At 43.4% G+C, this 24,732-nt stretch overlaps 1 protein-coding gene across 4 annotated transcripts in view; it reads left to right on the top strand.

The window, feature by feature from the left end:
* ZFC3H1 (zinc finger C3H1-type containing) overlaps positions 1–11,431 on the top strand; it is a 59,087-nt gene extending 47,656 nt beyond the window's left edge. For all 4 annotated transcript variants that reach the window (XM_044978767.1, XM_044978775.1, XM_044978785.1 and 1 more), the window contains exons 29-35: positions 2,056–2,160; positions 2,263–2,428; positions 4,885–4,985; positions 6,894–6,995; positions 7,585–7,624; positions 10,389–10,451; positions 10,577–11,431. In XM_044978767.1, coding sequence (XP_044834702.1) covers positions 2,056–2,160; positions 2,263–2,428; positions 4,885–4,985; positions 6,894–6,995; positions 7,585–7,624; positions 10,389–10,451; positions 10,577–10,714 — 715 coding nt within the window. In that variant the 3' untranslated portion in view covers positions 10,715–11,431. The remainder of the gene's footprint in view (positions 1–2,055; positions 2,161–2,262; positions 2,429–4,884; positions 4,986–6,893; positions 6,996–7,584; positions 7,625–10,388; positions 10,452–10,576) is intronic.
* Positions 11,432–24,732: the final 13,301 nt, after the last annotated feature.

Raw genomic sequence — 24,732 nt, 5'->3', positions numbered from 1 at the left:
GAAGAAAGCGATGTGTAAAGATGTACAGATCCCAGTCACGCACTTACTTTTTCTGCTGTTCCCTCTGAAAGCAAGGATATTCAAGATTTGCCAGGAGAAGATACTAGTTGTCAGAGTAACACCCAAAATGCCAAAGAGGACCCTTCTTTTAGTATAGGCAGTGTCATTGGGATATTATCTTGTGCTGTCATGTAAGAAGCCTACTTCATGGTCTGGTTTTATGCCATCTCCATGATTGACTGCATGGCTTTTTGAATAGAGAGGCTGAGCCAGGAATAACTCTCCAAATTAATGCTTACTTATTTGGTGGAAGGTTTCTTTGAAGACAGCAAAGCTAAAAACCCTCCTCTCGAAACGTACATCTGCTGTTTTACCTAGCTGCATTTGTTGCATTGTTTCAGATTAGATGGTAAACTGTTGGGAGAAGGAACTTTTCATCTCTCTCAGTATTTAGTACAATGAGGCCTCCATGATACAAATAATAAATAACGTGCAAAAAAAAACAGTGTGTCAGGTTACAACTAATATGCACCAGGATTCAATATATCCTGAAGTTTATTCAGGACAACACAGCCCCTTTGGCACTGGGAAAAAGTATACTGAAGATTCATCAAGCACCTATGGATAACTTGCTGTCTGGACAGCGAGCTTATTCTTGCATTCCACATGTATGTTTTTAGCTTCTTGAATCATAAAAACAATCCATGCCTGGCAAGATTAGGAAACACCCATTTTAGAAACCTTGTACATCATGTAGTCACAGACTATCCATTCATGAGTCTGTATCTTATTTCCTATCCATGATCGATGTTTCTGAGAATAATAATTTCAGCAAGGAGAATCATTGAGCTTTATCAGCCTTCTTGATAAAGTTGAGCAGTACAGCATCTTTAGCTATGCCCTGCTGAGCAGTGAAGACAAATCTTCAAAAGGATGGATGGACTCAGGAAGTCAGCAGGTGCCTCTCTTTCCTTTTCAGGTGCAAAGGACAGATATTTCAAAGTTCATCTTGCCGGGTTCATTGCTGTCTTATACAATCACACAAAATGGAAATACCAAAACCTGAAAGGATCAAGGAGCAACAACATTTACTTGGAAGGAGCATGTGACTTTTGTGACTAGTGACATGGTTGGGCATTTGTTCACACCTTCTCCAAGAACTATACACAGAGCCTTTGGTTATCCGCTGTGCTGCCTTTGACATCGGCAGTCTCCATGCAGTGGCAGAGGGCTCATTTAGCTATCTAGCTATATTTCATTTCTATACTTTTATTTTTATTTATTTATTTATTCAGAGTCTGGATGCATTTTTTTTCTTATAACCTACTTAGCCAAAGACTTCTTCTTTGCAAACTCCTAGCTAAACCCTTAAGTATAGATTGGTGGATGAGTGTCTGGCAGAAATGTCTCATCTGTTAATCTCTATTCTTGGAAAAGTTCTGTCCATCAGTCTAATCCTCCCCTTCTTCCGGGAGCAGAAAAACAATATTAAATGTTTATTGAGCCATTGTTTGTCATTATTTTTTTTTCTTGCTCTTCTTGGGGGAGGGTGTCAATATATTTGCTGTTTACCATTTCCCCCTCAGTTTTGTTTCTGAACCTTTAGTGTTTAACTAGCAATCATAGTCTGATATTCTCAAGTGTACATTTAATTATGCCTTTTGGAATTTTATTGTTCTGGAGCTTTCCAGAGGGAAGCTCTGGTCACCTGTCTCCAGTCTGCAGCAGTCAGAGAACACACTTGTGTAAGGATTGGCAGAAAGAAAGGTACTTTTCAAGAGTAGAAATGTACAGGTAAGAGAAACTTTTAATCTTTATTTAAATGCATTATAAATACCTATTTAGTTTACTCATTAACTGCTGTAAGATTAGTCATTTTATAAATTATGACTGATAAAATTGAAATTGGGCTTATTTTAGCAGCATTAATGATTTCACTTCTGCCTTTGTGAAATGTTAAACTCTGCATTGTCCTTATCTTCTTTTATTTAATATACAAGGTAAGAGCAAACCCACTAAGGCATAATGTTGTTTTTTAACTTTTAAAACAAACAGTTTATGCCAGTCTCTTCATGCAAGTGTTGGTGAAGCATTGGATGCTTATGAAGCAGCTCTAGGAGCAGTGATGCAACAGGAAACGGTGCAGAACATTTGGATGGAGTAAGTTTAAATGAAGGGGGGAAAGCCACCTAATTTCACAGTTGTAAAACTAAGGCCTTTGGAAGTGTCAATTTGGTTTTCTTTTGTTTTGTTTTTTTGCAGTTACCTTGTTTTTCTCAATAGCAAAGTTGTTGGATCCAACAATAAAGTTCAAGAATTCAAGCTTTTTACTGATCTAGTGAACAGATGTCTACTTACAGTCCCCACCCGATACCCTATTCCTTTTAGCACTGCTGATTACTGGACCAATTATGAGTTTCATAATAGGGTAAGAATTTTCAGTAACCAATTGTATGTTAAATGTGTATTGCTAATGACCTGTTAGTAAATTACTTAAGAACATTTGTTGCATTAGAGCATCCCAAGCTTATATTTTCTCATAGCATTTCCCAGTTTCTTTAAAAATGTGAATTTAGGGAGGACAGTGAATAAGCAGTGAACAAGGGAGACTGTTCTGAGCATAGAAGGCATAAAGATTAAATGGAAAAAAATGTTTGGAAGAGTAGTAGGAGAAGGAAGAAATTAGAACAGAAATATTGTTGGTAACAAGATTATATGCGTTCTTAAAGGTGAGGCTGAGCTGGAATTAAATGCAGTGAGACACAAAAAGTGAAGAGATTGAAGGAAGAAGTTGCTCTACACCAGCAAGACAGCAATATCACATCAGCAAAGAAATTTTTAAATAAATTGGGGAGATGAGAAGAGGATAAGACTAAAGAGAAAGTTATAGTAGTTAAGGCAAGATTTGATTGGAGTGGATATGTGTGTTTGCAGAGAGGAAAAAGGGTTTTTTTGTTTGTTTTGGTCATGAGAGGAAGGAGAGACTTCATGGTGTACAGTGGAAAAAGACAGCAAACCTCTTTGTAGAGATAGTGGGAGATGGGAAGGGTACTGGAGTTGGGCCTTTTTTTAAGAGGGTGGTTCAGCAAAATTAGGAGGTATAGAGCATTTTGGAGGGTGTGTGGAGTGGCAACAAGACATCCAAGATGGGATAAATGAGTGTGAAGAGGTAGTTTTGGGAATTATCTACGTAGAGGTGGTAGCTAAAATTTATGGGAGTGGATAAGGTCCAAGTGTAAAAGGAGGAACCAGTGCAAAATCTCAAGGGATAGCAACAAAAAAGGAGAGAGTAAGAGTCCCTGAAATATGCTTAAGGAATGATCAGCAAGATAGAAGAACCAGGAGCACTCAGATGGCAATTCTACCTAAGTAACTATCTGAAATGCTTCCTTCAGAACTGTTCCAGGACAGAACAAATGATTTAATGGTGTACTGCAGGGGTGGTCAGCCTGAGCCTGAGAAGGAGCCAGAATTTACCAGTGTACATTGCCAAAGAGCCACAGTAATACGTCAGCAGCCCCCCATCAGCTCTTTTTCTCTTCTCCCCCCCCCCTTCCAGCGCCTCCCTCCCACTCAGCGCTTCCTCTCCCTCCCCACACCTCCCGATCAGCTGTTTTGTGGCATGCAGGAGGCTCGGAGGGGGAGGGGGAGGAGCGAAGGCATGGCAGGGGAGGGGTCAGGAAGGGGTGGAGTGGGTGCAGGGCCTCTGGCAGAGCCAGGGGTTGAGCAGTGAGCACCCCCCAGCATATTGGAAAGTTGGCGCCTGTAGCTCCAGCCCTGGAGTCGGTGCCTATACAAGGAGCCTCATATTAACTTCTGAAGAGCCTCATGTGGCTCCAGAGCCACAGGTTGGCCACCCCTGGTGTACTGCATTAGGGCATGCATGTCTATGAAGTGAAAGTATACGGAATTTTTGGCTGACTAACACTATATACTAATGTATAACTTACTATCTAGTAATTAAACAATTCCATGCCATCTCCTTCCTCGTGCAGTAAGAGATTTCGTATGTTTACTTGGCTAGTGTAAATTGGCATAGTTCACTGACTTCAACAGGACTTTGACTAATTACACCAGCTGAGTATATGGCCTTAGTGTTTAGTTGTAGAACACCCTGTGCTGTTGCTGTGAAGGACATTGAGAAAATTGTTCAAAACTTGTATTTATACAAGTATCAGAGGGGTAGCCGTGTTAGTCTGGATCTGTAAAAGCAGCAAAGAATCCTGTGGCACCTTATAGACTAACAGATGTTTTGCAGCATGAGCTTTCGTGGGTGAATACCCACTTTGTCGGATGCATCCGACTTGCATCCGACGAAGTGGGTATTCACCCACGAAAGCTCATGCTGCAAAACGTCTGTTAGTCTATAAGGTGCCACAGGATTCTTTGCTGTATTTATACAGTTATGACAGAAGATGCTAAATTTGAATGGAAATCCTTCTGGATGGGTGTGTCTTTATCCTCTTTCCCAGTTAGTGTTATATACATATGGTAAAAATTTCAAAAATGCCAGAGTAATGTAGCTGCTTTTGAAAATTGTACCCATGAAGTTAAAGCTGAAAGAATCCTCATCTTGAGCATCAGCTATTTGAGTTTTATTAAGTTTTTACAATAGTAATTGTGACTTTGCTAATCTGAGGACCAAATTTCTTTCTGGAGGCTGGGTGAAGCTTTACTCTAATGGACTTGAAATTTTGTTCAGTTTAATTTTTAAATTTCTAGGCAAAATATAGTAATTGTATCTCTCAAATAAACAGTTACTTTTAAGATTAAACTTCATGCTTAAGATTCATGTTCCAATAATTATATTTCTTATCAAAATTACAGGCAACTAGAATTCATACCCTTTTAAATTGGATTCACTTTTATCTTGAAATTTTACAGGTAATTTTCTTTTATTTGAGCTGTGTTCCAAAGTCTCAACATTCCAAAACCTTGGAACGGTTTTGTTCTTCTATGCCTACCAATCCTGGACTTGCACTAAGGTAGGAAAATAAACTTAAGGGTGTATATTGCTAGCCAGTTCTATCTCTCTTAAGATTACTTCACATGGTTGTAGTTGGGAATTCAATGTATTTAAAAAACAAACAAAAAAACCCCAAAACTTGGAAAAAAGTTCTTTGTATAAAAGTCTAGCAAAAGCAGAGGTATATCCATGTATCGGCCAGAATACAAGTAAAACTTCTCTAAAATAAATCCTTGGTATGAACATCTTTTAATATAATAGAAGAGAGAGAATAAAGACAAGTGTTGTGGTGACCAGTGAATGTAGGAGTTTGAAAAGGGGACAAGTTGTTAAACTGCAAGTACTCCTTTGCTGCTTCCTACCGAAGAACACCCTGGCATTTTGGCATCTTACCAGTTGTTTCCCAATGCCCGACAGAATTCTGTTCCGTCTACAGAAGGGCTAAAAAGTGACTTGCAAGAATTATTGGTAACTTTCATAGTGCTATCTGGGGTGTGTGGTCAGAAGGCTAGAAGCTCCAGACTCTTTTGATTTGGGGTGAGTAGAGAAACACTAGGGAAGAGTTTAAAAAAAAATTTAAGGCATACAATCACTGTCTATTCAAAATATTCAACAGAGGACAAAGAATATGTAGATACACCTCTACCCCGATAGAACACGGTAAAGCAGCAGGGAGCCCCAGGCCTTTTAAAGTGCCACCCGAGCCCCACTGCTTTACTGCGTTTATATCCGAATTCGTGTGGAGCCCTGCGCCCTTTAAATCACCGCCTGAGCCCTGCGGCTAGAGCTCCAGCGGTGATTTAAAGTGCCTGGGGCTCCGGCCACTACAGGGAGCCCCAAGCCCTTTAAATCCCTGTCCGAGCCCCGCTGCCGGAGCTCCGGCAGTGATTTAAAGGGACCGGGGATCCCCGCAGCGGCTGGAGCCCTGGGCCCTTTAAATCGCCGCCGGTCCAGTCCAGACCAAACCCGATATAACGCGGTCTCACCTATAAGGCAGTGAGATTTTTTTGGCTCCCGAGGACTGCGTTATATCAGGGTAGAGGTGTATGTTAGTGCGCTAGGGCTAGTTTGAACCTTAACTTAAAATTTGTTCAGATTTTATTTTTTTTAAATAATTAAAGAATTTGTCTTTAATTTCTTCTTTCCTGTTTATAAGAATTTTCAGTTCATGCAACAGATGGGAATGATTCATATTTATAAAATGTTTCAAAATGCATATTTACTCAGACTGGGCATAGCTCTAAAGAAGACATTATTATTTGTCATGTACATCTATAGCTCAAATGGTCAGCTTCTTATTTTTATAGACTGAGAAATCCCAGAGATCTCCCTTTTCCTTGTTATGGATCAGTGGCCTGAAATCTTTTTTAATATTTTTTTAAATGACACACAAGATTGAATGGCTGTATTTATTTATTTTTTTCAGCGAAGAAATAAATTCCTCACCAAAACCTGTTTATAATGGTGCTGCTAGGTTGCACTTACTAGAAATGTTTGCTACCTATGTAGAACTTGTGTCCTCTGCTAGGAATATCTGTATTTACAGACTGGATATAGAGAGATCTGATTTCATGCTGTTAGTTCCTAGACATGTGAACATATAAAACTGTAGCACCATTTGGAGCTCTTTAGCATACCACTCTTCTTGGAGATGTATACCCACCTCACACATGCTGAAGAGTAGAATTTTGACCTCTGACCTCACAGTGCACCAAGAGCATGCTTTATGTATCTCTGACCACACACTTTGTTGTGATTCCCTAAACGTTTGCCTCCAATAACTTTTTTTCACCTGACCTAAAAATTGGTGGTGTCACTATGCACATAATTGCATCATACCTTATATCAACGTGGTTGTATCTTTAATATATTTTTTTTATTCCTTATGATCAGAGCTGTACTTATTTCCCTTGAATGTCCTTTACAGGCTGCTTCAACAACTTTGGGAAGAGAACAATGTTCAGATACTGAAACTGCAAGCCAAGATGTTTACATATAATATCCCAACATGCCTGGCCATCTGGAAAATGTAATGCAACAATCATAAACCTGTTTTCATAGATATTACTTTTGTTTATAAGGTTTGCATCACAAAGGTAAATCTGAAATGTCCTTCAAATTGGATTTATACTGGAAGGCTTTTTTTCATTATTTTTAAAATTCCAACATTTGGTTGAGACAAGCAGAGGTATTGATAGTTTGAATGTAAAATGAGTCATTTAGTTTCCATGTAGAAAAATATATAGGCAATTATTGTTTGGATAAATATAGAAAATGTATTTTAATTATTAAATTATTGACTTCTGTCTCCTCCTCCTCTCTACCCTCCCTTTTATATATCACAATAGCAATAATCTCCATTATCCAGTGATGCTCAACTGATCATTTTCTTCAGTGTTTGTTCATAATGGGGAACCACTGAAATGTCTTGCTCATGTAAGGTTGTTTTAAAAAATGGCTACTTTTTTTTTTTCCTTTTCACTATAGATTATCATCATTGGAAGTTAGTCTGTTACTTTCAGGGTGTTTGTAATCCCATCCCACAATCAATATTCTGCCAATAATGGCATTTAATTCCATGCATGGATAAACTATTTTTGTGTATTTCTTTTTCTCAGAGCCATTGCTGCTGAGTGCTTTCTAAAGGGACAGAGAGAGGTAAGTCAACATTGCCACTGATCATTTCAACAAAGTTTCATAGAATATTCTATCGGTGTACCTGGCTGCACCCAGAGCATAGTTCATTATATAAAATTAAGATTTTGGGGTAGTTGAAATGTTTTGGGCATAAACCAGAAACAGATACTTCAAATACAAGCAATCTTTTTGGCAGTTCATTTTGTCAACATATTATACTCTTGGGATGGGTGTGTATTGTTATGCCATCAACTGGTTCTTTGGTCTATAGACAGTTAGGGTATATCTACACTATAATTAAAAACCCACAGCTAGCCAGTGCCAGCTTACTGGGGCTTTGGCTAAGGGGCTGTTTAATTGCAATGTAGATGTTCAGGTTTGGGATGGAGCCTGGGCTCTAGGACCCTGGAAGATGGAAGGGTTTGAAAGCGAGCCCAAATGTCTACACTGGAATAAAACAGCCCCTTAGCCTGAGCCCTGCGAGCCAGAGTCAGCTGGCGTGGGCTAGCTACAGGTATCTAATTGCAGTGTAGACATACCCGTATAGACCTGGTTAAAGTTTCTGGGTCTGCTAACCAAAGGCCAGGAGGTCTGTGGTCCCCCTGCAGTTCCCTGTTTTTTTGATTTTCAATATCCCCTGTGGATGTAATGCCACATCTGATCAAAAAATTATCACATTACATCCAAACATACTGAGAAAGGCCATCAGCTTTTGTAGGCTTGCTATATGGTTTGCCAAAAATACTTTTTAATAGTCCAGTAGCACTGCTCATGCACCCTCCCCAGCATCTCATTACAGCAGCTCTCAAAGAGAATGGAACTTCAGATGGGACACAGACAGAATTGATCCTGCTGTCGTTGCTGTTGCCCCCAACAAAAAACTATTTGGCCATGGAAAGATGCACTGTGTTGGAGGACCAGGAAGCCATGAGTTCTAGACTTACGTTTCTTCTAACTGGTGCTAATTTTGTACTCTTCAGAACTTTTTATTGAGCAAGACCTCACAGGTTACACAAACTGGGAATAGAACTCAGATCTCTAATACTGCAGACTGAATCGCAGCCGCTTAGCAAGATTGGCACTCTTTCTGAAAGACAAATATTTCTCCTTGGGTATGCTGTCTGTAAAACAGAACTGCTTCTGCATATGTAAACCCAAGGTTTCATTCTGTTATGTCATAATCCTGAGTTTGTCCTCTGAGGATAACAGCAGTTTCCTACTTCCAGCTATCATGTTGGTATTTCTTTCATTGAAGTTGTTTGTGCAGCCTTGCCAAGGGTTTGGGGTTCAGCATAGGCATAGGGATTGAATGGCATAGGGATTGTTAATTGCACATAATAGAATTTGGTTTTGCCTCTTTTTAAAAAAAAAATACTGGGAAATATATAGGAAAAGCCTATGTTAAATAGTCATTTAGGCTGTAAAGTCAAGCACTTAATTCTGGTTTTTCCAAACTTTTAGGGTTGCTCAGGCAACTTTAATTCCTGCCTCCTTACACGCGTTATGATGCAGTCTTTAATGGCATGGTCACAGCCTATCTTTGTTCCACAGGACCCTGTCTCATTCAGTTTACAAGATGGACAGTTCTCAGGGCGTGAATCAAGGTTGCACAGTGAAATAAGACAGTAGGACTCCTGCCTCACTCACACTAGAACTTCAAAAATATGTAGGAAAGGAGGCAGGGTTCTGCAGGAAGAGCAAGGATAGGCTTGGAGTTAAGACAGTTGAATGCCACCTAGGTGAATGCTTTGTCCCACCTTTGCTTCTGCAACAAATTTCTGATTTGCCCAACATCACATAGACCGCTAAGTATTTGTTGCTTTCTGGGTGCTTGGCTTAAGACATTTGGCTCCTGAATTTCAGAAATGCTGAGCACTTGTAACTGCAACTGAAGTCATTGAGACCTGTGAATGCTCAGTACCTCTGGCAGTAAAACAGGATAGTCTAGACTAGAGGAATGAGCAGAGGGTTGGGAATTGGGAGGTACTGAATTCTAAATCTGGTTCTGACACTGATTTCCTCTGACATGGCACTTAGACAGACAAAGAATCCCTACCCATGAAATGGGAATGTTTATCCATCTGCCTCCCAGGGTTGTTCTGAGGATTAATGTCTGTACCGTGATTTGAAAATTGCCTGCTCTAAAAGTGCAACATAATCTCAAGAAATGGATTAGGTGTTTCAGTTTGAGGCTCAGTCACTCAGACACCCCAAATTGGTGGGGACTTTCATAAACGTTGCCTTAATCTCCCTGTTCCTCCATTTCCTATCTATAAAATGGGAATAATAATATTCTTTGTCACAGGGGAGTTGTGAAAGTGAATGCATTAATGTTTGAGACCGAGATAATATAATGATGAATGCCATACACAAAAGTCCATGAGGCAGTTAATTCTGTATGCAGTGCTGGATTTGGAGGGTATGTAGTAAGCAAGACACGGGGCCACACATTGAATGATGAGGAGAAAAAGATATTGAACATCTGCTTCATTCCCTGAGCATCATGCCTCCTGTGAAATGACAGGCAGGGGTTTTACGGAAAAAATAGCATTTAATCATGTAATTAATCATACTAATGCGCACTCAAGGGTCAGAATTAAAGCACAGGCAGGCTTAAATCTGGCATTTCCTAACTTCTGACTGCTTGAGTTTGCAACCTACGTTTTCTTATAAGATTGTTTTTTGTATGCAGAAATCTTATTAAGACAGTTCTATGTGCTTTAAATGTTTGTATTTTCTGAATACATTGAGTAGCATTATTTTGGTATTTGTTTTTATTTTACAGGTCCATCATTTATATCAGAGAGCCTTTCAGAAGTTACCTCTATGTGCAACACTGTGGAAAGATGTAATGTTTTCTCCTTATGTTTCACTTTGAGGTTTCATATAAATTTTCTGCATATCCCATATCCATAGATGTGGTGATGCTCAAGCTCTGGCTAAATCTTATATCTGCTTCCCCATCTCTTACAGCAACTCTTGTTTGAAGCATCAGGAGGAGGTAAAACTGATAACCTGAGAAAACTAGTTTCCAAGTGCCAAGAGGTTGGAGTCAGCCTAGATGAGCTTTTAAATTTAAACACTTACAGAACAGAAAGCAAGAATCACTGAACGCTGGGTGCAGTCAGTCCTAAGTCCTATTAAATGCCAAAATCATTTGAATGATTCTTCAGGCTGATCCATGCCTAAGCTCTGTGTCAGGCAGATGAGCATTGCTGAGCATATCAAGTCTCCAATCTGCTTTCCTTGAACCTGGAAACAATTAACATGACCCTCCTCTCTCTGGATAATTGAACTCCCTGCTTGGCCTGCTTCTGGGCCCTGCCAGAATCTCATAACATCATGTACGTAAGTATAGTTAATCAAAATGACAGACTTTTTTTTTATGTTTTCCTTTTATTTTCCTTTTTCTTTATCTTGTGCTGTTCCTGATTCACTTGACACTCTCGCTGATGCCTGAGAGATCTGTGTTTGGGGTTAAGTACTGGACTGTGTTTACAGTAAAAAGCAAGCAGTCCACTTTGGCTTTTTCCTTTTTTTAAACCTTTTTGAGATTTTTTTCATTACAGGATTTAAAACAAAAGCAGCCGCTCTTAAGGAAAGCGTAACTGCCAGGGCCACAAGTATGCTTCTTGCACTTGAAGGCTCTAAGAGGGTTGTTTACTGCCCTTTCTGCATTCTGGACTCATGGCAGAGACTATTAAACTTGAAGATTAAAGAAACTATTGCAAATGCCAGTGCATCAGAAATAAGAGTGGTCAATTATTATGTGCAATTTTTTTGTAAAGAAATTTTAATTTATAATAAAGTTTAACAGTTTAAAGAACAGTTAATATTGAACTGTTTTGTATTAAGATACTACTCTGTAGTATTAGTTGTTTATACAAAGATATTTTGAATATAAGTTAACTTTTAAGAAAGCTGTTGTCTTTATTATTTGTTCTCTATTAATCACGTGAAAATGGGATTGAGATAGTCACAGTTATTCTGACTCGGAAATATTTTTCATATCCACAAAAGGTCTTTCCTCCTTCTGCCACAAGTACAAACACTTTGTCATGTTTTGACAGTCACCACTGACAGCACTTACTCCAGCCTGGGAAAGTACAAGATATTGCGTATAGAAACTGGCATTTTAAAATTCCATCATTCTACCCTTCAATGATATGGGACATGGAGAAAGGGCCTCCTAACATACACTACAACATGGGATATTTTTGCCAGTCCAGTGAACTGACAAGCATTTGCTGGAACTGGTTGGTCATGTGGTACTAGCTCCCTCCCTTGTATCCATGTGCCAAATCAAATTACACAGCTCTATACTTTTATAGGTGTGTCTAAACTGTGGCTCGTGAGCTGCATGTGGCTCTTTCACAGTTAAAGTGCGCCTTGTGGAGCCCTGCTCACACCTCCCCATTCTTCCCCTACCAGACTGGGGGGAGGAGGGGACACACAACATGGGGGGGGGGGGGGAAAGGGAAAAGGAGTGTAATGGCTTTAGCCTCGTGGGGGTGCATTGTGGCAGAAGCCCCACACCCTGGCAGGTGCCAGCCCGTGGGGAAGGTTGTGAGTTCTTGCGACTCTCAAACTTCTGAAGATTATTTTATGTGGCTGAGGGTCAATAAGATTGGCTACTCCTGTACTATTACCTTTCCATATAAATAATTTATACAGGTGCCACAGAGATGATTTGATCGCAGATGGGAGGGTAGGTAATCCTCAAATTTGGAAATGAGGCGAGGTGGTTCATGACGTCAGTTCATTAACAATTATTTTTTCTTGAAATTTGTGATTCTTGGATCGCCGAGGTAATCTTGCCTTAAGTGGAAAAAATGCTGGTCCTAAGCCAGGGCAACAGGAAAAGATTGTGTTCCTTCACATACTTACACACCTGATTTGTAGAAACAAGTAAAACTTCAAATAATTGCCCATTCATAAACACTGGTTATTGCATTTATTATTTTGGCAAGGCAGCATCAGAAAAAAAATCTAACAATAAATCCAATCCAATCTATTTTCATTAGACACAGTCAGAAGTGCTCAAAACTTTTTAGTTTTGAATGAATCTGATGTAGACAACACAATATAGGAAATTAAAATACAATCAATATTTTGTTCTGTTCAAAATATAAAAAGCCTCAGTATGAAAGTTTAACGTGTGCTACATAAGTATTTTTCCAAAATGCATTTTAAACTTCATTAATGAATGATAGCATCCATGGCATTTCTATGTATGCCCTATTTCAGGGAAACACTACCAGTGGGGGAATTCTGCGCCAAAAATTAAATTCTGTGCACAATATTTTAAAATTCTGCCTAGTTTTTGTCAAAATAACACACTATAATCACGCTGGTTTCAATTATTTAGATAATTTTATTTAAACTACAATACAATGGATGGAGAATGGGAGTGGGGAACACTGGAGGATATCCCCAACCTCCCTTGCCTAATAGTAATGTAGCTAGGCTTGACCCTTTATTTCTAGTTATTAGTCAACAAATATATGCAGCCATATATATGCTTAGTGTTACATCAGAGGCAACTGAAGAGCAAACGAGGGCCGGCCGGGGAATCAAACTCACAATTTATATTGGCTATTGACCATCTCCAGAAAGGTCAGTAGCAAACAGTTCATGGAGCACATTTTGGTACATTTTTTCAGTCCAAAAATTTAGACCAGTTCTAATGACTAAAGCACCATAAGCATTTATAAGGCCATACTCTCCTTTACACCATTCTGGCCATGTAAAGGAGACTTAACATTTTTACACCCGTGTTGTACTCCTGGGGGAATTCACAAAGACAATGGGAACAATACATTAAGCAGGTAGGCTGCTACATTTGGCTCTGTCTGAGGGGACAACCTGCACCATGCCTACCTTCTCAGGCACGCCCTGAAGCCCTGCCCCTTCATGCCGAGTGTGCCACAATAGCAAGAGGGTTTGTGTGTGTGTGTGTGTGCGTGTGTGAGAGAGAGAGAGAGAGAGACACACACACACGACTGCCCACGCCTTCACATACTGGTGGTGGTGATTTACGTCTCTATTGGCTGCTCCGGGTGCCTGAGTCGACCTGCCTGTCCTGCTGGGGAGGGGCGTGACTGCTCTTGGGGGGCTTCCCTTTATTCCCCCCTCAGAAGTCATTTTTCTGTGGGGAAACAAAGAAATCTGTGGGGGACATGAACATTTGTATCAATACATAATTCAGCACAATGCCGCTACTCTCTAATCTTATTAAAAGTATTGTTCATTACTATGAAAGTTAGCGATTTTGGACTACCTGAGTGCTCATGTTCTTAGGCATGACAGATACTTATTGTCCGTGTTTTGTTACCTTTTTGATATCACTGTTCTGTATCTGTGTAGCAGAAAGCCATTTGGCTCACTCTGAGTCCAAAGACCCCTTTTTAAGTTTTAAATCTTCCTCAGGAAAGATGTACTCTGCCTTAAAGGTTTCTTTATATAGTTGGAGATAGGCTGCTTAAAGTTGACTGACTGTCTCCCTTCTGGTCGTCTGTAATTTTTATTATTTTAATTTATAGTGGTGGTGTATAAATTGCATCTTGGCCCAGTTCTAGTTGGCTGAACACACCTGTTACTTTAATTTTAATGAGAATTACTTGCTTAGAGAAGCAATGACAAGGAAGATGGATACCTTTTTAGAGCAGCACAAGCTCATGTGAATTTTCTCTGGCCAGGCTCAAAGAAAAATGCATTGGGTGGTGGTGGAGAATTTCTCTCACTCTTGAAGGCTGCAATGTTTTCATTAGAAATTGAAATTCTAATGTCTTGTCCTGCTATATACATTAGTGTACTAAATAAAAAGTACCATTCAAACAATCACATTTAAGATCTAGTACTAGCTGATTTTAGTACTGCATTTTTCTCTTTTATGCACTATTTCATATTTGTAAGGGAAATATGAAAGGGTTGGTTAACTTCATAAAAGGACATCCTCTTTGCAACATCTCCTCCTCCCCCCCCATTTTAAAACAATCACTTCAAATCATGGATTTATATGGCTGGATCATGAGAAAACCAAACTACTCAAAATACACATTTTATTTATAGAAGCAATTTAAATTGAATAGGTCTAGTGTGTGTCCTGCTTCTTCCAACACAGTATGTCTTATAGTGCCTGTACTATAGTTGAAGCTGTGTTAAAATAGCTTGTACTGGAGCAGTACTAACAGTTAGTGAAGCACAGTGTATGCTGTGATTTCAGTATAACAGAGGGTTTAGAGATGTTATACTGTTAGTGACCCCTTTATAATGTGGGTAAGCATGGTCTCTACTATGACTTCTGTAGCAAGGACTATTAAACATGATTCTAGCTAACATTGTTTTATCTCTGGTGTAAACAGGATCTAATTAGGCTCTTAAAATATACTACCTGAGTGAGTGAGATCTAATAACTACTGGGAATGGTCAAATGAATTAGAGAAACTTAATTTTACTTTAACAGGAATATATGTTGCTTAAGATGTCTACCCTTGCCTGCCAGCTGCATGGTCCATGTGTAAAAGTGACTGAAGGCTGATGGTGGTTGTACTAAGTGATTCCATTACATTTAGGCTGAAAAAGTTATAAAACAGCATTTCCTATGAAAGAACACGGTTCAGTCTGCCACCACTGGGAGAGCTGTTCTTCTATCAAAAACATATGCACCAATCACTGGACAGGACCTGCATCTCAGTCTCCTTCCTCTCCAAAAGGAAGGCTCCTGTCTGTCTTACCACTATTTTTATTGAAGACTTAAGGGAAGAGAGAGAAAACATTCTGGTTGTGGAGGTGGCATACTGCTCTACTTGCCTCCTTATACTAGGTAACCTTACCTGTGCTATACTGAAGGCTCCCAGCCAGGTTCTGCTAGAGCTAGGTTCTTCCTGCACCACCCAGAAAGGTAAAGCTTGTACCACATCAAAGAAACAGGAGGGGGGAGTGGAGGGTTCTTTAGATCAGACTATATAACTCTCTTGAGGTAGATTGCTCAATGGCCTTTGGAGGGGAAGAAGAGTCCAAGGCTACCTCCTAAATAGACCTTCAGCCAATATTTACACAGCTGCTCCTGACACAGTCTCTGTTCCATTAGATAATATCACACCTTTTTGAATCTGTTCCCTAAAGATAGGGCGATTAGCTAGTATGCTCTGCTGGAACAGTCTCAGGAACCTAGCAGCCACGGGGGGAAGCCTCTTAACTCCCCTTCCTGAAGCAGGCCAAGTTTCCCTCTTACACTTACACTGTTTATCATGAATGCTTTCCAAACTTTTGTAACGCACACAATTTATGCAGCATTTTACAAAATAGAATGAGACATGTTCCCTATCGAAGAAGTTACTATTTAGGATGAGATAAAGAACAAGTGCAGTGCTTGCTGGTGTCAAGGAGGGTGTGGATGTAGGAGACTATTTCAGGGATAAGGAGCAGTATAAGCAATGTTGGGAAGGTGAGAGGAGATGAAACTGATAGTGGGGGAGAAGCATAAAACAAATTGGAGCACAAAAGTGCAATCTGTTTTTGAACGAGGGAGGAGCTTGTATTCAACCTGGGGATATAGGAAGTGAAGGAGTGTAAGGGGCATGATGCTGATTGGGATAGATGGGAAAGCAGAGCATTACAGTAACTGAGGTGAAAATGGTTTTAACAATGAGCCCCTCTGGTTCCACTAGTGTAGTTTTCAAACTTTTTTTCTGGCAACTCAATTGAAAATTGTTGATGCCCGTGACCCAATGGAGCTGGGGATGAGGAGTTTGGGGTGTAGGAAGGGCTCAGGGCTGGGGCACAGAGTTGGGGTGAGGGCTGTGGGTGCAGGCTTGGGGGGGCAGAGATTAGGGGTTTGGGGTGCAGGAAAGGGCTCCAGGTTTGGGGAGGCTCAGGGCTGGGGCAGAATTTGGGGTGTGGGCTTACCTCAGGCAGCTCCCGGTCAGTGGCACAGCAGGGGTGCTAAGGCAGACTTCCTGCCTGTCTTGGTACTGCAGAGCTTGCTGTACCCCGGAAGCGGCCAGCAGCAGGTCTGGCTTCTAGCCGGAGGCGCACAAGTGGCTCTGCGTGGCTCTTGCCCGCAGGCACTACCCTCCCCAGCTCCTATTGGCCAGTTCCCGGCCAATGGGAGTGCAAAGCCAGTGCTTGGGGTGGGGGCAGTGTGTAGAGTCCTGTGGCCCCACCACCTAGGAGCCGGATGTGCTGCTGGCCACTTCCGGGATGCAGCGCAATGTCAGAACAGGTAGGGACTAGCCTGCCTTAGCCGGGCAGCACCGCCGACGGGACTTTTAACAGCCCGCTTGGTGGTGCTGACCAGAGCTGCTGTGACCCAGTGCCTTCCATTCCGTGACCCAGTACTGGGTTGTGACCCACAGTTTGAAAACCACTGCACTAGTGAGCTTCAAGGATGCTTATCAGGGCCTCCTATGGCCCCATGGGAGGCCTTAAGAGGCTTATGGCTGCTTCCTCTCCTTCAATTTCATCCCCATCCCTTTATGATTCTCATGCTGCCCCACCCCCTGTCCTTTTTTTAAGATGGGAGGAGGGGTCTTGAATCCACATGGCCCTGCTCACCTCACCTCCCCTTAACAGGACAAAACATGATTGTTAGGGGCTCACAAGCTTTTTAAGGCCTATGTTAGGTTGAGGACTCCTACTGACTTTGGGTCCTCAATGAGACCATGGCCCAGGAGAGTGGTGGTAGCCACCAGTTAGCAGCCCCCATGGTGAGTCTTAGGAGACTAAGTGTCACTGAGCATTTTGCCCTGATGTAGGCTTACAGGAAAGGGACAAAGGGAAACTTGATTGCCCCATGCCTTTTCTCTTGCTTCCCCGACCCCGTCCCCTGATGATCTCAGGTCTGCACAAAAAGGGCTACCTTTTCTGCAGCCCAGCATCTCCCACAGTTCTGACAGACAGGTTCTTCTTGCCTTTCCATTGCAGCATAGCCTGTGCTGGATACACACTCTTGTCTGTGTTCAACCTCAACGTTTGCTCTCATGGCAGCAATAAGTGTTGCCGTACTTAGTTACTTTCCTTTGCCAGATTTGTTTTCATTTGCATTTTTGGTAGTAGCCAAAGTTATGGCTGAGGGGTGAAAACATTATCTAAAGTTGTATCTATTTTTCTCTTCCAGCTTTGGATTGGATAACTGGCAGCATGCTGGCCTTAGCCACCCATATCTGCTCCTGCAGTACCTCTTGTCTGGGACTCCTCTGCCTGCCCTTTTCCCTAAGCAATGACAGAGCTGTCATGCAAGTACTGGGCTAAATCAAAGCAATATTCTGTAAGCAAGGCAGCATTTATAGGCTGTACAGGAGGCAAATTATGCCCTGCCTGTTCACAGCCTCATGACCCTTACCCTGCCACGGCAGGGCGCTCAGAAGCCACATCTAAAAGGGGAAAAGGCTGTCAATAAAAATGGCTGCAAGAGACCCTCCCCCACTTTGGCCACAACCATGCATGGACCTTGCAAAACAGCCAAAAAAGCACAGGAAACACAAAAGGGAAAGAAAATAAAAAGATATTTCTCCTTGGACTCAGAGTCCACATCCTCTGAGGATGGTGAGCTTTCTGCTTCAGACTCAGAGCAGAACAAAGACAAAAAGCAGCAAAAGTTTTCCCCCCTCCTGCCACATTTGATATTGTGGAGGAAACTGGCATCTACCTTGCAGCTCCATCCAGGTGGGGTCTTAGCCAACTCCCACCCTTCCTTTGAGGAAGAGAGTGGGGAGGAATGGGAATATCCTAACAAAGGAAAGTGTATAAATACACAGCTAAAATGCAAGGGGCAAAAAATGCCATCGCAGAAATTCCAAAGGTGGATTGTGTGGTGGGGTGTCATTAGCAAAGGGCATGATAATCTTATCAAAAAGAGCTTTCTTAAAGAGATAGCAGATAGAAAGGTGGAAGCCCTCAAAGATTTTGAAGCTTCCTCCGCCACTTTGTGTCCCTAGGTACTAGCTCCTTTTCATGAGTCACAATGTTATGGTTGGATGACCACAAGGCCCAGGATGACAAGGACCATCCAAGCCTCCAGTCTATCCTTTAGAAAATACCCTAATAACAGCTTTCGTTACAGATGCCTGAGGCTTTGGCTACACTTGCACTTCAAAGCGCTGCCGCAGCAGCGCTTTGAAGCGCTAAGTGTAGTCAAAGCACTAGTGCTGGGAGAGAGCTCTCCCAGCGCTGTCCGTACTCCACCTCCCTGTGGGGAATAACGTACAGCGCTGGGAGCCGCGCTCCCAGCGCTGGGGCTTTGACCACACTGGCGCTTTGCAGCGCCGCAATTTGCAGCGCTGGAGAGGGTGTGTTTTCACACCCTGCTGCAGCGCTGCAAATTTGCAAGTGTAGCCAAGGCCTCAGTGGAAATGATGAGATTCTTGGCCAGTGCAATGACATGCAGCTCAGCAGCCAGGCAGTGTATCTACCAATGCCCTTTGGGCATCGCTTTGGTTGCCCACTCCAAACCCTGTGCTGATCAATATTCAGAGGTGCTCTCCTGTTTGGAGAGTGCGATAAGATAGTGGCAGATAGTAGTGCACCCAGACCAAAGCAATCCTACCTGTCTCCAAACAGTGCCTCAAGAAGGGACTACTAGGCCAACAACAGGCAAAAACATAGGAACCTACTCTGTGGCTGCTCCAGAGCTCAAGCATTCACAGAGGCCAGATTAATCTTTTGTGGGCCCCAGCACCCAGATTGTGGCCCTATCCCCAGTTCTGCCCCAAGTCCCCACCCCTGCTCGGCCTCTTCCCCCAGAGGCCTTGCCTGCGCACTGCCCCAAGGCTTGCCTACCTGCCGCTCCGCCTCAAGGCCACACCGGCTTTTTGCACAGGGAATAGGGGGCAGAGAGGAACAAGCACCCACAGCCAGAAAAAAAATTATTTTGTCCATCCTCAACACAGAAGTACCAAAGGAAAGCAGACCAGTATGTCAGGGGAAATCCTGGATGTATGGATCAGGCAGCACCCCTCCTCCAGCACCCCTCCCTGCAGCCGGAGCCCTGAGACCTCTGCCCCCCGCCCCACCCGGAGGAGCCCCGAGCACATCCCCCTCTCAGCCAGAGACCAGAGACCCCCCAGAGACAAAGCCCTGAGCCTGGAGGAGCCCCAGTCCAGTTGAAGCCCTGAGACCCACCCCCCACAGACACACCTTCCTGGAGGAGCCCCAGGCCAGCGCACTGTGCCTTCCCTCACCAGACCCAAAACTTCCCTGGGGCAAGACACTTTTGCTATGCCCCATGCAGGTTCCGAGGTGGCTGAGGAGGTGGTATTTGCTACTCAGCCTCCTGGGTTCCTAAATAATCTCTCTGGAGTCCAGGGAGATTATTGATGAACCCGGGCAGCTGAATAGCACATAGCACCTCCTCAGCCACCCTGGAACCTGCATGGGGCATAATAAAACAAAACTTGCCCCCTAAACTCTGCAACCAGAGATCCGGTGGCTGCGGCAGGAGCCTCCCCGCAGTGAGCCTCCCCTGGCCTATTATACCTGTTGCTCATGGCTGGAAGGGACCTCGAGAAATCATGCAGTCCAGCCCCCTGCACTGAGGCAGGAACAAGCATAGGCGGCAGGTTTGTATAATTTTTGGTGGTGCCCAAAATGGTGGTGCCCCCCCACTCCTGCCCTGTAGGCCGGTATAAAATGAAGCTACAATGTGTCGGCACCACAAGATTACAAGGGTCAATTAAAAGTGGAAAGTCAGAAGCAGCACTTGCCTGCTTCAATATACGGTATTATATTTTGTTGCACCTGTTGTGACAAAGTGAGAATGTTCTTAATGATTTCTCTGAATACTGTGTGGATGCCTCAGTTTCCCCTGCAAGGTGCCAACTGAAGGTATTGGAGACAAAGAGATCAGGTGGCCTCCTTGTCCAGAAGAGACACAAAGGCCAGAGAAGGGAGTGTCAGTTTGGAGCTGGCTGGGAAATGGGGAGAGGCCCAGAACTTGGGTCTAGGCTCCCCACCCTCCAAGATGGTCCTGACTGAGGGGTCCTGTTTTCTGTACCTACAAGCTCTGTTTTAGACTGTGATCCTGTCGTCTAATAAACCTTCTGTTTTACCATCTGGCTGAGAGTCATGTCTAACTGCAGAGTTGGGGTGCAGGGACCTCTGGTTGCCCCAGGACCTGCCTGGGCAGACTCGCTGCGGAAAGTGCACCGTGTGGAGGGGCATGCTGAATGCACCGAGGTCAGACCCAGGAAGGTGTAAGCTTCTTGCCCTGGCGACAGTCTGCTCAGAGAGAGGAGGCTCCCCCAGAGTCCTGACTGGCTTTGTATGGAGTAGTTCCAAAGCATCCCAGCATCCCCTTCCACACCATGCGCTTCCCGGAAGTCCGCACAGGCACTGACACTCCCTCCTCTGGCCTTTGTCTCTTTTCCAGGCATTAGGAGGCCACCTGATCTCTTTGTTCTCCAACATCTTCAGTTGGCACCTTGCAGGAGAGCGGCCCAGGCCATCAGTTGCCCGGAGACAGGGTTTCGGCCATTCTCTGTGCAGACGGCATCACACTGGCACTCTAGGGCTCTACAACAATCACACACCCTTATCCCACCATCTAGATCCTTGAGAAATGCATAGGGGAAACTGAGGCACCCACACAGTATTCAGAGAAAACATTAAGAACATTCCCACTTTGTAACACCTATATACTTTAAAGGGTGTAAAATAATCAAGTATTGTGCTAAACACAATGATACTCCAAACTGACCACCAAATTTAAGTTGCACGTTTTTCCCCTCAAGTGAGGGCTCTGGGGTGGGGCTGGGGATGAGGGGTTCACAGTTCAGGAGGATGCTCAGGGTTGGGGTGCTGGAGGCGCAGGCTCTGGGGTGGGGCAGGGCTGGGGATAAGGAACTTGGGATGCAGACAGGCTACCCCAGGGCTAGGGCCAGAGAGGACCCCCCCACCTTACTGGCAGCAGCAAGCTCCAGGGGAGGGACCCCTCCTCTCCCCCCTCCCCCCGGCAGCACACTCACTCTGCACCACAGTCACTGCACATGCTCCTAGGGACTCTCTCAGGTCCAGAAAGCCCACTCGCCTCCCCTATGGTGGGTACCGGGGGGTGGAGGGGGTTGCCATCACTTGTGGCCTCCCCTGCTGCTGCCTGGGGGTGCCGGGATGGCGGGGGGAGAGAGCTCCCAAGCACATGTGTGCCTCCTTCCCCCTCCTCTCTCCCTCTTCCTCTCCCCCGGTGCTCCAAGAGGCTGCCTGCCACTGATCTCTATAGCCTTAGGCAGAAGCAGCACAAACAAGAGAGCGAGGCACTGGCTGTTTTCTTTCAGGCAGGGAAGTTCCAAGGCGGGGGGCAGGGCCAGCTCCAGGCAGGGCCAGGGGAGAAACCAAGCTCCAAATATTGGTGGAGCACAGCCCTCAGCCTTGAATATTCCTGGTGCTTGAGCACCTTGAGCCCATATAACCTGCCGCCCCTGGGAACAAGCATACCTAGACTATCCTTGACAGGTGTTTATCTGTGCTCTTCTTGATCGCCAATGATGGAGATTCCACAACCTATTCCAGTACTTAACCTTTCAAACTATAAGGACAGTTTTCCTCATGCCTAACCTAAATCTCCCTTGCTGCAGATTAAAACCATTACATCTTGTCCTACCTTCAATGAAGATGGAGAACAATTGTTCACCATCCTCTCTGTAACAGCCCTTGACATATATGAATTGTTGTTAGTCTCTCAGTGCTCTTTTCTGAAAACTAAAGATGCCCAGGTTTTTTAAGGTGAGATTTTTTATAAACCTTTTATCATTTTTGCTAAACCGCTTCTAAATTTTCTAAACCCTTTATCATTTTTTGCTATTTTTGCTGCTTTTCTCTGGACTCTCTTCAATTTGTCCATATCTTTCCTAAAGTATGGCACCCAAAACTGGACATGCTATTCCAGCTAAGGCCTTGCCAGTGCCAAGTAGAGTAACAATTATCTCCTCTATCTTACATATGACACTCCTGTTAATATACCCCAGAATAGCATTAGCCTTTTTTCCAGCCGAGCCACATTGTTGGCTCATATTCAATTTGTGGTCCACTGAATTCCCCCCCCCAGCTCTTTTTCAGAAGTATGATTGTCTAGCCAGTTATTTCCCATTTTGTAGATGTGCATTTGATTTTTCCTAAGTGCAGTACTTTGCACTCATCTTTATTGAATTTCATCTTAAATACAGATCAATTCTCCAGTGAATCAAGGTATTTTTGAATTCTAATCCTGACCTGCAAAGTGCTTGCAACCCCTCCCAGCTTGATGTAATCTGCAAATGCTTTGATCATACTCTCCACTCCATTAGCCAAATCTTTAATGAAAATATTGAATAGTACCAGACTCAGGACAAGCCCTAGGGGGACCCCACTCGATATATCCTCCCAGTTTGACCACAAGCTATTGATACCTACTCTGAGTTTTTCAACCAGTTATGCATCCACCTTATAGTAATTTCATCGCAATCACATAGCCCTCTGCTGATGAGACTGTCATGTGGGATGGTGTCAGTAGCCTTGCTAAAATCAAGATATGTCTACAGCAGAGGTCGGCAACCTTTCAGAAGTGGTGTGCCGAGTCTTCATTTATTCACTCTAATTTAAGGTTTCGTGTGCCAGTAATACATTTTAACGTTTTTAGAAGGTCTCTTTCTATAAGTCTATAATATATAACTAAACTATTGTTGTATGTAAAGTAAATAAGGTTTTTGAAACGTTTAAGAAGCTTCATTTAAAATTAAATTAAAATGCAGAGCCCTCTGGAGCGGTGGCCAGGACCCAGGCAGTGTGAGTGCCACCGAAAATCAGCTTGTGTGCCGCCTTCGGCACGCGTGCCATAGGTTTCCTACGCCTGGTCTATAGCTTCCCCCATATCCACTAGGTTGTAATCCTATCAAATAAGGTTGGTTTGGCATGATTTGTTCTTGGCAAATTTATGTTGGCTATTCTTTATCAATCTATTATCCTCTGGTTGCTTACAGATTGGTTGGTTGACAATTTGTTCCAGTATCTTTCCAGGAATTGAAATTAGGCTGACTGAGCTGTGATTCCCCGAGTCCTCTTTGTTCCCCCTTTTAAAGAGAAGTACTAATCTTACTCTTCTCTAGTCCTCTGAAACCTCACCTGTCTTCCATGAGTTCTCAAAGATTATTACTAATGGATTTGAGTGCGCTTCAGGTAATTCCTTACATACATCCGGGTGAATTTTGTCAGACCTTGCCAACTCGAATATATCTAACTTATTTAAATAATCTTTATGTTCTTCTGTCTTGTATTTCTTCCCCCTTGTTGCTAATACTAATTGTGTTGAGCATCTGGTCAGAATTTACGTTTTTAGTGAAGACTGAAGCAAAATAAGTATTAAATACCTCAGCCGTTGTAGTATTGTCTGTTATTACCTCCTCTTCCCTGCTAAGCAGTGCCTTTGTCTAATATGTGCCTTTGTCTTTCTCTTGCGCCTGACATAGTTATAGACCTTCTTTTTATTGCCTTCTATGTCCCTTGTTAGGTATAATTCATTTTGTGCCTCAGTGTAACAGGGTCAGCATCCACCTCTTGTGAGCATCCCCCTGGTCAAGTGCATGTACCTGCAGTTTCTCAGTTTGCAGTAATGGGGTAGCATCCACCTCTCGTGAGCCCCCCCTCAAACTGATGGCTTCTTCAATGGGTCTGCAGTGACTCAGCCTTTCGTCACACACACTGTCTGTACATAAAACAGAACAAACAAACCCGTCTCAGGGTATACAGTGTTTACCTTCCGCCAAGGCTTCCTCCCTGGAGACACTGCCTGCTATAACAGTCCAACAGGGCCTATTGCAGTACCCTCCATTGGTGTGTCCTTTTCAGTATCCCCCCACCTCCCCACGCCCCTGGGGTTCAATCTTTAACCAGACCAACAGGGCCCATCACAGGACCCTCACTTGATCTGGCTAGGTTCTGGGCTCAGCTCTTGCTCGGTCCCCTCAACCAGCCTGGAGATCCTTCTTAACTCCCCTGATCTTCAGCTGCCCTCCCTGGGCTCAGCCCTGCCCACACTGAGCTATCCATGGTCCTGCCGCTCTTCCAGCCAACCAGGAACCCAGTCCTCTCTCTTCCAGCTTCAGGCAGCAACTTACTGCTCTCTCGCTGCTGCGTCTTTTTATATAGCCCTCCTGGCCTCT

Source organism: Mauremys mutica, chromosome 1 (genome assembly GCF_020497125.1).
Source record: "Mauremys mutica isolate MM-2020 ecotype Southern chromosome 1, ASM2049712v1, whole genome shotgun sequence".
Classification (NCBI taxonomy): Eukaryota; Metazoa; Chordata; order Testudines; family Geoemydidae; genus Mauremys; species Mauremys mutica.
This window is presented reverse-complemented; position numbering and strand designations above follow the sequence as displayed.